This window comes from Hippoglossus stenolepis, chromosome 8 (assembly GCF_022539355.2).
Source record: "Hippoglossus stenolepis isolate QCI-W04-F060 chromosome 8, HSTE1.2, whole genome shotgun sequence".
In the NCBI taxonomy this organism is placed as follows: Eukaryota; Metazoa; Chordata; class Actinopteri; order Pleuronectiformes; family Pleuronectidae; genus Hippoglossus; species Hippoglossus stenolepis.
In genome coordinates this window covers 27,088,371-27,102,196 of record NC_061490.1, presented here as the reverse complement: position 1 = coordinate 27,102,196, position 13,826 = coordinate 27,088,371, and the positions used below count along the sequence as shown (strand labels likewise).

Sequence of the window (13,826 nt, the reverse complement as noted above, 5' to 3'; positions counted from 1 at the left end):
CAGGACAACAACCTCCATCTCAACGTCAGCAAAACAAAGGAGCTGATCGTGGACTACAGGAAGAGACAAGGAGTAGAACACGCCCCCCTCTCCATCAACGGGACTACGGTGGAGCGAGTCAGCAGCTTCAGGTTCCTCGGGGTCCACATCAGTGATGACCTGACCTGGACCAACCACACAGACTCCATCAGGAAGACGGCCAGACAGCGGCTCTTCTTCCTCCGCAGGCTGCGGAGGCTCAACATGGATGCCAGGATTCTCTGCAACTTCTACAGGTGCACCATAGAGAGCATCCTGACTGGCTGCATCACCGCCTGGTACGGCAGCTGCACCGCCCTCAACCGTAAGGCTCTACAGAGGGTGGTGCAGTCTGCTCAGCACATCACCAGGACGGAGCTACCATCCATGGAGGACCTCTACACCCAGCGGTGTAGGAAGAAGGCCAACCGGATCATTAAAGACCTCTATCACCCGAACCACAAACTGTTCTGCCTGCTGCCGTCTGGCCGACGGTACCGCAGCATCCGGGCCCCCCCACCAGACTCAGAGACAGTTTCATCCCCCAGGACATAAGACTTTTAAACTCCTCCAATCTGTCATAACTCTGCACCTTAGCATATTTGCACATTGCATATTTGCACTATTGCACACACTTGCACTATTGTTTTTCTTTTTCTTTAGGTGTATATATATATTTAGATATGTATATTTTATTTTAAATTTTAAATTTTGATTGAGCATTGTTATAAGAGAGCCTGTGACCCAAGCATTTCATTGCAAGCGACTGCTTAATGTTATCGTTGTGCATATGACAATAAACTCTTGAATCTTGAATCTTGAATCTTGAATCATTTGTTTGTTGGGGTGAGACAGGTGACCTCAGGAAGCCTCCACTATTTTTGGATATAAATTTCAGTCAATCAATCGATTTATTCACCCAGTTTCATTCATTTTCAATAAATTCTTAGAAATCAAATTAATATTATTATTATATATATATTTTTTTATCATTCAGGCTTTTTAAGGGCCCCCTCCCCTTTGGGGAGTCAGTCCCACTCCCCCTACGACGCCACTGTCTGCAGGACCGAGGCAGCGGATTAGATGTGAACAAAAAGCTGACGCCTGTAAAACGCTGCTTCCCTCCGTTCTGCTCCTGCTCCAGACTCCAGGTTGGTCACAACATCTCACTGAGGTCACTGCTGGAGGAATTCTACAGTTGTATACTAAGATTTTAATTATCATAATATTTTATTATTTTTATCTTTAAAAACAAGTTTCAGGGCATATTATCATTGTTTTAAACTCATGAACATGTTGAAGTATACATACATATTAACTCACATGTTCCACAGTTTTACAGCTTTTAGTTTCCTGTTGATTCTGAAAGTTTATTTCTGTTGTGAAACCAGAAATGTGTCAGGAGATGTAACTGAACCCTGAACCCAGGTCTGTGGCTGCAGAGCACCGAGCAGAACCTGAACCAGGTGTGTGTCTGTGTGTGTGTCTCTGTGTGTGTCTCTGTGTGTGTGTGTGTGTGTGTGTGTGTGTGTGTGTGTGTGTGTGTGTGTGTGTGTCTCTCTCTTTCTGTGTGTGTGTGTGTTTCTCTCTCTCTCTCTGTGTGTGTGTGTGTGTGGGTCTGCAGCTGTTGGTTGTTGGTGATTTATTTAGAAACTGAAGCTCAGTCGTCAGCTGTGAACGACCATGAGGCAAAGACCAGAACCTGGAGTGGGACTTCAGAACTGAAGAGTCCCCTGCAGGTTCTGAAGCGTGTGGGACTGACGGAGGACATGGACGGACTCTGATCCTGAACCAGGTAAGAGACGTTCTACAGGTTTCACACACAAGTGATTCAACTCCATCTCCCATCAGCCCCTGCTCCGTCTCTTCTTCATTTATCACCTGTTGTTAGATCCAGACACAGACCAGTGTCACCACTTCCTGTCGTATCTTCCACAGCACTTTGTGTATTTTATTTTCCCTTTTGTGTATTTTTACCTTGTATTTTATTGTATTTTGATATATGTGGCTGCTGCTGTGACAGTTTATTTGGTGTGTGTGTGTGTGTGTGTGAGTCTGGGGGCAACAGAAGTTTAAATATAGCTGTCATATATATATAACACACAACACGGAGCCCCTCCCCCATCCCAGAGGTCAGATTCATTTGAAGTGAAACGTTTGTCCGTCAGTATTTGTTTTTACCAAACGTCAACAAAACAAACCTGTCAACAACACAATTTTGTGGTCATCAGGTAACTTCAGGTTTAATTCAGAGTTTTCAGTCCTACGAAGCTCGTTGACTTGTTATCAGGTAAATCACCACGGTAACTTACACTGAGCAGCTGACCTGCTCCAGGTTAAGTTGGAGATAAGAGATCAAACAGTATAAAGCTCCGCCCACTGACCCATCCCTTCCTTTGAACCATGACATCATGTTCTTAGAGGATCTGTGGAGCTGGTGTGGATTGTTCGAGTCTCTGAGGAGGACCAGGGTCTTCAGAGACCCACAAGATCCTTTGAGCTCCTCTGATGAGCTTCTGAAAGATCTAGATTCTCCTCAGAGGATGAACCTCTGTCAGCTGCTGGAGCCCAACAGAACCAGCCTGACCCGTAAAGTGCTCCCAGTACCACAGACTGCATCTGCTTCACTTACTGATACTGATGTACTGGGAGTGTTAGCGAGGAGAACCTCACATACTTTAATACTTTGATCCTTTAAGTAGCTTCATCCTGTGAAATAAATATTTATTTGGGGGACAGATAGTTTCCAGATTTACCTTGTGACAGCCCCCCCCCCCCCTCTGGGACTTGAACACTCACCACAGTGACTCTCCACTGTTGTGTGGTGCACACTCTCCTTAAAGGGAAGGATAAGGGAAGTTTAAATCAATGTCTGGTTGGTGAAGTGGATCTCAGCCTCTAACTCACCCAGTACATCTCAATCTCTCTGTTTGCAGAGACTCCGACTCCTCAGAGTCAGAGTGTGTCCTCAGAGACAGAGTGTGTCCTCAGAGACAGAGTGTGTCCTCAGAGTCAGTGTGTGTCCTCAGAGTCAGAGTGTGTCCTCAGAGACAGAGTGTGTCCTCAGAGTCAGAGTGTGTCCTCAGAGTCAGAGTGTGTCCTCAGAGACAGAGTGTGTCCTCAGAGTCTGTGTGTGTCCTCAGAGACAGAGTGTGTCCTCAGAGTCAGTGTGTGTCCTCAGAGTCCGTGTGTGTCCTCATAGTCAGTGTGTGTCCTCAGAGTCAGAGTGTGTCCTCAGAGTCAGCGTCTGTCCTGAGAGACAGAGTGTGTCCTCAGAGTCAGTGTAGTCCTCAGAGTCCATGTGTCCTCAGAGTCAGTGTGGGTCCTCAGAGTCAGCGTCTGTCCTGAGAGACAGTGTGTGTCCTCAGAGTCAGTGTGTCCTCAGAGTCAGAGTGTGTCCTCAGAGTCAGTGTGTCCCTAGAGTCAGAGTGTGTCCTCAGAGTCAGAGTGTGTCCTCAGATCAGTGTGTGTCCTCAGAGTCAGTGTGTCCTCAGAGTCAGTGTGTCCTCAGAGTCAGAGTGTGTCCTCAGAGTCAGAGTGTGTCCTCAGATTAGTGTGTGTCCTCAGAGTCAGTGTGTGTCCTCAGAGTCAGTGTGTCCTCAGAGTCAGAGTGTGTCCTCAGAGTCAGTGTGTCCTCAGAGTCAGTGTGTCCTCAGATCAGTGTGTGTCCTCAGAGTCAGAGTGTGTCCTCAGAGTCAGAGTGTGTCCTCAGAGTCAGAGTGTGTCCTAAGAGTCAGAGTGTGTCCTCAGATCAGTGTGTCTCAGAGTCAGTGTGTCCTCAGAGTCAGAGTGTGTCCTCAGAGACAGAGTGTGTCCTCAGAGTCAGTGTGTGTCCTCAGAGTTAGAGTGTGTCCTCAGAGTCAGTGTGTGTCCTCAGAGACAGAGTGTGTCCTCAGAGTCAGAGTGTGTCCTCAGAGTAAGTGTGTGTCCTCAGAGACAGTGTCCTCAGATACAGTGTGTGTCCTCAGAGTCAGTGTGTGTCCTCAGAGACAGTGTGTGTCCTCAGAGTCAGAGTGTGTCCTCAGAGTCAGTGTGTGTCCTCAGAGACAGTGTGTGTCCTCAGAGTGAGTGTGTGTCCTCACAGTCCATGTGTGTCCTCAGAGTCAGAGTGTGTCCTCAGAGTCAGAGTGTGTCCTCAGAGTCAGCGTGTGTCCTCAGAGACAGAGTGTGTCCTCAGAGTCAGTGTGTGTTCTCAGTGTGTCCTCAGAGTCAGTGTGTGTCCTCAGAGACAGAGTGTGTCCTCAGAGTCAGTGTGTGTCCTCAGAGTCCGTGTGTGTCCTCAGAGTCAGTGTGTGTCCTCAGAGTCCGTGTGTGTCCTCAGAGTCAGTGTGTGTCCTCAGAGTCAGCGTCTGTCCTGAGAGACAGTGTGTGTCCTCAGAGTCAGTGTGTGTCCTCAGAGTCAGAGTGTGTTCTCAGAGTCAGTGTCTGTCCTCAGAGACAGTGTGTGTCCTCAGAGTCAGTGTGTCCTCAGAGTCAGAATGTGTCCTCAGATCAGTGTGTGTCCTCAGAGTCAGTGTGTCCTCAGAGTCAGAGTGTGTCCTCACATCAGTGTTGGTCCTCAGAGTCAGAGTGTGTCCTCAGAGTCTGTGTGTGTCCTCAGAGACAGAGTGTGTCCTCAGAGTCAGTGTGTGTCCTCAGAGTCCGTGTGTGTCCTCATAGTCAGTGTGTGTCCTCAGAGTCAGAGTGTGTCCTCAGAGTCAGCGTCTGTCCTGAGAGACAGAGTGTGTCCTCAGAGTCAGTGTAGTCCTCAGAGTCCATGTGTGTCCTCAGAGTCAGTGTGGGTCCTCAGAGTCAGCGTCTGTCCTGAGAGACAGTGTGTGTCCTCAGAGTCAGTGTGTCCTCAGAGTCAGAGTGTGTCCTCAGAGTCAGTGTGTCCTAAGAGTCAGAGTGTGTCCTCAGAGTCAGAGTGTGTCCTCAGATCAGTGTGTGTCCTCAGAGTCAGTGTGTGTCCTCAGAGTCAGTGTGTCCTCAGAGTCAGAGTGTGTCCTCAGAGTCAGAGTGTGTCCTCAGATTAGTGTGTGTCCTCAGAGTCAGTGTGTGTCCTCAGAGTCAGTGTGTCCTCAGAGTCAGAGTGTGTCCTCAGAGTCAGTGTGTCCTCAGAGTCAGTGTGTCCTCAGATCAGTGTGTGTCCTCAGAGTCAGAGTGTGTCCTCAGAGTCAGAGTGTGTCCTCAGAGTCAGAGTGTGTCCTAAGAGTCAGAGTGTGTCCTCAGATCAGTGTGTCCTCAGAGTCAGTGTGTCCTCAGAGTCAGAGTGTGTCCTCAGAGTCAGAGTGTGTCCTAAGAGTCAGAGTGTGTCCTCAGAGTCAGAGTGTGTCCTCAGAGTCAGTGTGTCCTCAGAGCCAGAGTGTGTCCTCAGAGTCAGTGTGTCCTCAGAGTCAGTGTGTCCTCAGATCAGTGTGTGTCCTCAGAGTCAGAGTGTGTCCTCAGAGTCAGAGTGTGTCCTCAGAGTCAGAGTGTGTCCTAAGAGTCAGAGTGTGTCCTCAGAGCCAGAGTGTGTCCTCAGAGTCAGTGTGTCCTCAGAGTCAGAGTGTGTCCTCAGAGTCAGTGTGTCCTCAGAGTCAGTGTGTCCTCAGAGTCAGAGTGTGTCCTCAGAGTCAGTGTGTCCTCAGAGTCAGTGTGTCCTAAGAGTCAGTGTGTGTCCTCAGAGTCAGTGCAGATAGTGCGTGTCAAACTAAAGCTCATTACAGCGTCATGTGACCACTGAGCCTGACTGTGATTGTTCGGTTAAGTTCAGCTGGATAAACAGATCCTGGGTTCTGTTCCTAATATTCTGAGCATCAGTGTTAATATTAAAAGTTCTCACTCTGTCCTGCAGGGCGGCGCTGGTCTACGAACCTGTTCTGGGTTCAGTCTGATAATGAAGCTTTGGGCCATGTTACCATGGAAACTCTGTATCCATCTGAGTCTGCTGCTGGTCCAGCTGAGTTTACCTGAAGGTACGAACACACACACACACACACACACACACACACACACACACACACACACACACACACACACACACACACACACACACACACACACACACACACACACACACACTTACTTATACATATTGACTCAATCCCAGATGTTTTACCAGCTGTTCTTCCTGCATTCAGCAGCTGGAACTGTGTCTTTTATTCTGGATGGTTGTTCTCCTCTGATTTTTATTATTCAACAGTTTGATCCTCAGCTCTGCTGTCAGTCAAACTGTCCATGTCTGTGATTGGTCATATGTAGTAAACTCCGCCCCTTTCTTGTCTCAGATCTTGATGAAGAAACCTGAGATAACTTAACGAGTTGATACCCAGCGTCATGTGACCACTTGGCCTGACTGTGATTGTTAGGATAAGTTCAGCTGGATAAACAGATCCTGGATATGTTGAACTCTCTTTCCCTCAATCTGAAACACAGGCAGCAACACGAATCTCTGTCTGACTGACGTCTCTCAGTGGATGTCCACACACCACCTGAAAATTAACCTTGACAAGACTGAACTACTTCCTTCCTTCCAGGGAAAGACTCTCCCACCCACGACCTGACTATTACCTTTGACAACTCCGTGTTAGCCCCCCCCCCCCAGACTGCTAGGAACCTGGGTGTGACACTCGACAGTCATCTCTCCCTCACTGCCAACATTACTGTAACAACACGTTCCTGTAGATACATGCTGTACAACATCAGGAGAACACGCCCCCTTCTCACTCAGAGGGCGGTGCAGGTTCTGGTCATCTCACGCCTAGACTACTGCCCCCCCCCCCCTCCTGGCAGGTCTGCCTGCTGCTGCCATCCGACCTCTGCAGCTCATCCAGAAAGCAGCAGCTCAACTGGTCTTTACTCTGCTCCCTTCACTGGTTACCAGTTGCTGCCCACATCCGTTTCAAAACTCTAGTACTTGGTACCGTGCTGTGAACGGATCGGGTCCAGTCTACATCCAGGACATGGTCAACCGTTACACCCCCGCCCGTTCACTCCGCTCTGCATCAGCCAATCGGCTTGTTGCTCCCTCACTGCGAGCTAAACACTCAACAACATCAGACTGTTTCCTGTCCTGGCTCCTAAACGGTGGAACGAGCTCCACATGGACATCAGGACAGAAAGTCTACACATCGTCCTCCAAACTAAAAACACACCTCTTCAGACTATACCTTGAATAAAAGTTTAAACTAACAATTTAGTAGCACTTACATGTCACTTACTTATACAACTTTGTAGTTTGGCTTTCTTGAAGAAATTGTACTTTCTTGATTCTTGTTGTTCTGGTTTGTTCCTCATGGTTGATGCACTGATTGTGAGTCGCTTTGGATAAAAGCGTCAGCTCAGTGAAATGTAATGTGATGTAACTCACCTCGTAGAACAGGTGCTTGTTATTCATCAGCTCACATTTATAAACAAAGAGAAAATGTATTGTTCTTTAAAATACTTGAAGACTTGTATCCATGGCAACAATTGATGATATATATCTGTGTTGCGAGCTGGTGACGTCTCAAAGGGGAAGTTTAACGACTCTTCACAATAAAAGCCTCCGAACCTCAGCGTCTTCAGAAACGTTTTCTGATGTTCTTCCTGTCTCTGCAGTTGCAGCTTCCTGTCGCATCCTGAGATGTAATTCTGACTTTGTGGCTGCGACATTGGACCTGGGCGGCGGCGGTGGCGGCAGCGTTGGCGGGATTGATGGCGTTGGAAGAGGTGGTGGACCAGATGGAGCAGCTCTGAGCAGGGAGGCGGTGAACACCGGTTACTGCAGCGCCCTGCGCTCCTACGGCATGTGCACAAAACGGATGGCACGGGCGTGTCGCGGTGACCTGGCGTACCACTCTGCGGTTCAGGGCATCGAGGACCTCCTGATCCAGCACCGCTGCACCCGAGTTGGGCCCACAGCCCAGCCCCGCCCCCTCCCTCAGGGCACGCTGTCGGGAGATGCCTGCTTTTACGAGAGGAGCTTCTTGAGCAGAGAAGGTCGGACACCAGAGTACCTGCACTGTGGCGTGTTCGGAGACCCACACATCAGAACCTTCCACGATGACTTCCAGACGTGTTCCATGCAGGGGGCGTGGCCTCTCATGGATAACGAATACCTGTACATACAGGCCACCAGCTCGCCAAAGAGGGCGAGCTCACATGGCACGGTGCTCACAAAGGTGAGTCACAGAGTTCACAGGACGAACAGGTTACCTCTTTCTCATGTGCTGCAGTATTTCCTGTTCTGGTTTTAATCCTGCAATTCAACGCAGCCGTGGACGTGGTCATCTTGTTGAAGGAAACTTTATTAACAAATGTTTTCAGTGTTTGATTTTGTGGGCTACAGTGACCTTGCACGCTGTTACATCACTGCTGGGCATGGTCACTCTGACGATGGTTGACAGGAAGTGTCTCTGACTATTGCGTCTTGTCTCTTCACAGATAACCATCATCTTTAAAAATGTGCGTCAGTGTGTTGGTCAGCAGCTCTACCAGGCCGAGCTGGACAACGTCCCTGCGGCGTTCGCTGACGGCTCGGTGTCGAGTGGCGAGTTGCAAGGTCACCACATCCTGACTGTCTGGACTCGCATTGCTGGCCGACACGTCGAGATCCGAGCGGCTCACATTGGCACGCTGCTGGTGGTGCGTCAGAGCGGCCGGTCGCTCGGCTTATCGATCCGGTCGCCGCGTGACGTCATGGAGGCCTTTGGCCCCGACCAGGACCTGCAGCTGTGTGTGTGGGGCTGCCCCCCCTCCCAAAGATTCAACACGCTGCGCCCGCTGCCGCCGCTGGACTCCTCGCAGCCTGATGATGTCAGCGCCCATGACCACTGTGCTACGCTGCTTCCTGCCCAAGATGTTTACTACCAGGCCTGTGTGTTTGACCTGATCACCAGCGGAGACCTGAACTCCAGCACAGCCGCCGTCAGTGCGCTGCAGGATGCCAGAAACATGATCTCAGAGCAGGAGAGAGTTCACCTGCTGCTGGTCACCTCCGCCGAGCAACGAGCACAACCACACCTGACACTGCTGCTGCTGCCGCTCGGCATGCTGGGACCTCTGAGCAGAGCCTGAAGCAGCAGGAAGTCATCGGAAGGAAGTCACTCCGCTTAGACTGAAACTAACAGCAGGACAACACGCCCGAGGTTACGTGTTCATAATCTGTCGCAGATGAAGTGAGGTTCTAATCAGAACACATGATCATGTTTTAATCTGCCGCCATGTTTCCTCATTTGTGGAGCGTAAACTTGATTCTGTAAAATATTAACTATCAACGTTTACATCTCGAACAAGAAAAAAAAATGTAGTTGATATTTATTGAAAAACTGCATAAAACACTTGTGTGTGATGAGGATGTGACATCATCAGGTGGGTGGAGCAATGATCACACATCGTCATGCTGACATCGTCACGTTCGCTTGGATCTTTTCTGGCATCAGAACTTTCTTACAGCAGTGCATTCTGGGTCTGGTAGTCGACTTGAAAATAATTATAATAATTAAAGCTACAAGTAGCAATGATTAAATCATGTCATCTCCTGTGTCCAATAGGTGGTGCTATGACTGACTGAATATTGTCATGTAGACGTCTTCAGGCTGAGACAAAATAAAATAACTTCCTGTTTCATGGTGAAACCTGATTTACCTGATTCAACTCAACACAAACTGTTCAGAACTTTTCTGCTCCTGAAGGCTGGAGATCTCCTCCTGCTCCATCTTCCCATCCCCCGAGGTTCGCAGCCTGGGTGTCATTCTTGACTCCACCCTCTTCTTCCAATTCCACATCAAATCCGTCACCAAATCCGCCTTCTTTCACCTCAAAATCATCTCGGGACTCCTTCCTTCACTCCCCAACTCCGTTGCAGAAACCCTCACTCATGCCTTCATCACCTCCCGCCTGGAATGTAATGGAGTCCTGTCCGGTGCACCTGACAACATCCTGAAGCGGCTCCAATATGTACAGAACTCTGCTGCCAGGGTTCTCACCCGCACTAAGCCGCCCATCACCCCGACCCTCATTCACCTCCACTGGCTCCAGATCAAGGCCCACATCAAGTACAAACTCCTCCTACTCACCTATAAATCCCTCCACGCCCGAGCCCCACCTTATCTAACTGACCTCCTCCAACCCTAAACTCCGCTCAGAAGGCTGCTGTCCTCGAACTCAGGTTTTCTCTCCAATCGTGGTCTGACACCAAACTGCGAACTTTTGGAGACAGAACCTTCTGTGTCGCAGCCCCCCCCCTCTGGGACTCTCTCCCTGCCGAATTTCGCAGCGCTGCATCTGTCGACAACTTCTAAAAACCCTCAAGCACCACCCGACCACTAAGGCCTCAGTTAATGCTCCACCCTGCTGTTTATTTCTATCCTGTTTTGTACTAATTACTTTCTTTTCTCTTCTGTTCTGTCCTCACAGACATATGTAAAGCGTCCTTGGGTCTCTTTAAAGGCGCTATATAAATTCAAGCTATTATTAATATTATTATTGCAGACATCCAGTTAAAACAAAACTGATTATCAGCAGCAGGAAACTGAATGTTAATGTTAAAATAAGTGATGAAGAGTTTTCAGGTTGTTTCTTTAGTTTCTAATGTTTTTATAAAAGGTCAGTATTTTTTAAAATGTTTATAAAAACTGACTCCTGAGCCTGAAACCTGTGTTCTCCCTCTGACCAGCAGGGGGCGACTCCACTGGTAGTTTCTATAGAAAATGACTCTACTTCTCACTTTATGTCTCAGTCTCTAGTTTCAAGTCTTCTTCAAACAGCTGATGTTCATTTAGTAAATTATGATCATTTAGAGTCAAATAGACCATAAACATATATGTCAGCTAACATGAAGCTAATGGTAGCTATGTTTCATGCCAGTTATGTTAAGGCACCAGCAGCAACCTCAGCAGAATTCACTCCGTTTACACTAATGCTAACGTGAACGCTTTTAGTGATTTCAGTGATTGTTCCAGCTGACCTGTGTAAAACGTACATCACGTTAACTTTGACTCAGTGTGTCCCCAACATTCTAGACCTGCAGCAGCAGAACTAAGAGCAGGTCCAAGACAAACCTGAATCAGTTCTAACTTCAACCTAAAGGAAGGTTTGAATCTTCAACGTACAGAGGGAGTCTGCCTCCAGAACTGAAGCTGAGATGATTCCACAGGAGAGGAGCTTGATGCTGAAGCTCTGGCTCCTCCTCTGCTTTAGAGACTTTAGGGACGACAGCCTGAATTCTGGGAGCTCAGGGCTCTAGTGGTGATAAGGTACTATTTGCTCTTTAAGGTTTGATGCTGCCATATTATTAATGTAGGTGAGGAGGAGGGTTTTAAATTCTAAATGTAACAGGAAGCCAGTGTAGTGAAGCTAACACAGGAGACATGTGGTCTCTGGTCCTGGTTCTTGTCAGGACACGTGCTGCAGCATTTAGGACAAGCTGCAGAGTCTTTAAACAGATAGTTCACCTAAAAATGAAAATTCCATCATCATCTACTTACCGCTATGATGGAGGGGGGGTGAAGTGTTTGAGTCCACAAAACACTTTCGGAGTTTCAGGGGTAAATAATGTTGCAGCCAAATCAAATACAATTGAAGTAACTAGTGACAGAGACTTCATCCAAGTGTCCGTAAGCCCTGACATTCATATTCAACTGGTTTTGAACCTCAATATCGTCTGTGATCCACGTGCGAACGCAGCTCCAGAGGATATCAGATGACACTTCACCCTCCTGGAGCCTGTTAATATGAAATGACACAACTTCTGTTGTATTTGAGAATGTTATCATCAAATCAGGTTGTTACTGGCTCCAGCACACACCCATCTGTGTGTGTGTGTGTGTGTGTGTGTGTGTGTGTGTGTGTGTGTGTGTGTGTGTGTGTGTGTGTGTGTGTGTGTGTGTGTGTGTGTGTGTGTGTCACTGAAGCTTCCAGTAAGTTTGACTTTATCAAAGAAAACAATGACACAGAAAAGTTTCCTTCCTGGAGCAACAGGAAATGACAACACATTAATGCATCAATAATTTATTGCCTCAATAAATTAATTGTAATTAATAAAAGTAATTGTTTCCAGATCAGTATTGCAGCTTTAAATCTTCGGTTGTTAAACAAAGGTTTTTTAAACAAAGATTGTTATTAATGTGATTATTAGCATTATTACTATCATTATTAGCATGATCATTTTCTTGAAGGAGTCTGAACGTTAAAGTGAAGAGTGAGGCTATGTGTCAGCAGCTGGGATTTGTCAACTATTCATCGTCATGAAGCGTGAAGTTCAACAAAAGACGTGAAAAATCAGTGATGATGTGATGTAGAGTGACGTAGCACAACAACACACCTTCACTGAAACCAGGATAAATATCAGCATCTGCAACACGAAGCCAACAGACCAGGACCATCAGACCAGGACCATCAGACCAGGACCATCAGACCAGGACCATCAGACCAGGACCATCAGATCTGCAGAGAAGTGAGTTTTAACCTCCTACCTTAGCGGCAGCATCTTTACTTTATTTGTTTATTTATTCATTTGGATTGTCATGATGCAACTCGTCTTCAAGTTAAAACCAGAAATTAACAATTAAGCAAATTTGATACTCGACAAAAGGACGCACCAAAAAGACAAATAAAGAAAAAAATCATATTTGACACAACAATAATAAACCACAAAAGTTACGAAAACGAACAAAAACACAAACCAACATCAAGTCAGTCCCATCAGAATAAGTTTTTTTCTAAACCACAACAATATCTTTTAGTTTTTTGTCAGGATCCCGTTCAGGAATCTCACACTTGAACTAATCTGCTCGAAGCATCTTTTCCATCTCAGAGACGATGAACTCAAACTGGTCCGACTGTAATTTATCTGATTTACTGGAAACCTTCAGCTGATTTCCCATCTGAACACTTTAATATTATACAGAATATAACTACATTAGCATGTTTGAGACAGATGGTGAATCATTTATAGAAATTGATATTAAATGTGGCTCCAACCAGCTTCCTTGTGGATATTTTATACTTCCTGAGTTTTTCTCCTGTGTTTATGAGTCTTATCTGATTCCATGAGGTTGAATCTGATGAAGAGAGAAACTTCATCAAATCAAAGATTTCAGATGATTGACTTTGTTGATGAAAAAGTTGAAATATTTCTTAACATCATATTTAATTCAATGTCAGTGTTTCCACAGTTTACACGTGAATGTAAAACCCCTCCTTTTCTTGTTGCAGTGCATTGTGGGTACCTGATCCTCCTCTTCCTGGGGTTGTGGGCGGAGCTTGTTGCAGGTAGAGCGTTACTGAATGACCCTGAAATGCGAAGTATTGCTGATGACCTGCAGGTGGCGCTGATGGACTTCAGCAGCATCCTCAAGGAGACGGTGAGACAGAAAACTTTTTCACCAGACTCTGTTCAAAAATACACAAGTTTTAAAAACATTGTTGGACTGACGTCATCTTCTGCGGCTGCAGGGGTGGAGTTAAAAACTCAGAAGTCAAATCGGACACTTTTTACTTCTCGTAGCATCAGAGACGAGAACAATGACCGAATTCACAGCGTCTATGAAACAGAAGTTTTTAAAAACCTCCTTTGAACCAAGAACAATAAACAATGAAGTTGACTGAGAACTTTGTTTCAGCAGAAATTGTAAACTATAGTAACGAACTGTCAGGAGATGAAATTCATCACATCGTCTTTTTCTTCTTTATTTATCACCACATTAGAAACATTAAATAATACACACATGAAATAACAGAACAGAAACAAAGAGACAAACAAATACACTTCCAGTGGTTATATAGCTTCACACACACACACACACACACGCACACACACACACACACACACACACACACACACACACACACACACACACACACAC

At 46.8% G+C, this 13,826-nt stretch overlaps 1 protein-coding gene across 2 annotated transcripts; it reads left to right on the top strand.

Moving 5' to 3' along the window:
- Nucleotides 1-1,415: 1,415 nt before the first annotated feature.
- Nucleotides 1,416-9,586, top strand: hjv (hemojuvelin BMP co-receptor). Of its 2 annotated transcripts, XR_007032887.1 has the most exons (5): nt 1,416-1,813; nt 5,834-5,954; nt 7,579-8,141; nt 8,404-9,137; nt 9,513-9,586. XR_007032887.1 is itself a non-coding variant. In XM_035163699.2 (4 exons), the coding sequence occupies exons 2-4, from the start codon at nt 5,876-5,878 to the stop codon at nt 9,034-9,036; spliced, it is 1,275 nt and encodes a 424-aa protein (XP_035019590.1). In that variant the 5' UTR covers nt 1,417-1,813; nt 5,834-5,875; the 3' UTR covers nt 9,037-9,487. The 2 variants fall into 2 exon arrangements, 1 of the variants encoding a protein (XP_035019590.1); XM_035163699.2 differs by lacking the exon at nt 9,513-9,586 and having other exon boundaries at nt 1,417-1,813; nt 8,404-9,487.
- Nucleotides 9,587-13,826: the final 4,240 nt, after the last annotated feature.

Coding starts and splice junctions, on each gene's coding strand:
- hjv (XM_035163699.2), top strand. CDS start 5,876: ATGAAGCTTTGGGCCATGTTACCATGGAAACTCTGTATCCATCTGAGT. Junction 5,955..7,578: donor CCAGCTGAGTTTACCTGAAG/GTACGAACACAC, acceptor CTGTCTCTGCAG/TTGCAGCTTCCTGTCGCATC. Junction 8,142..8,403: donor ATGGCACGGTGCTCACAAAG/GTGAGTCACAGA, acceptor GTCTCTTCACAG/ATAACCATCATCTTTAAAAA.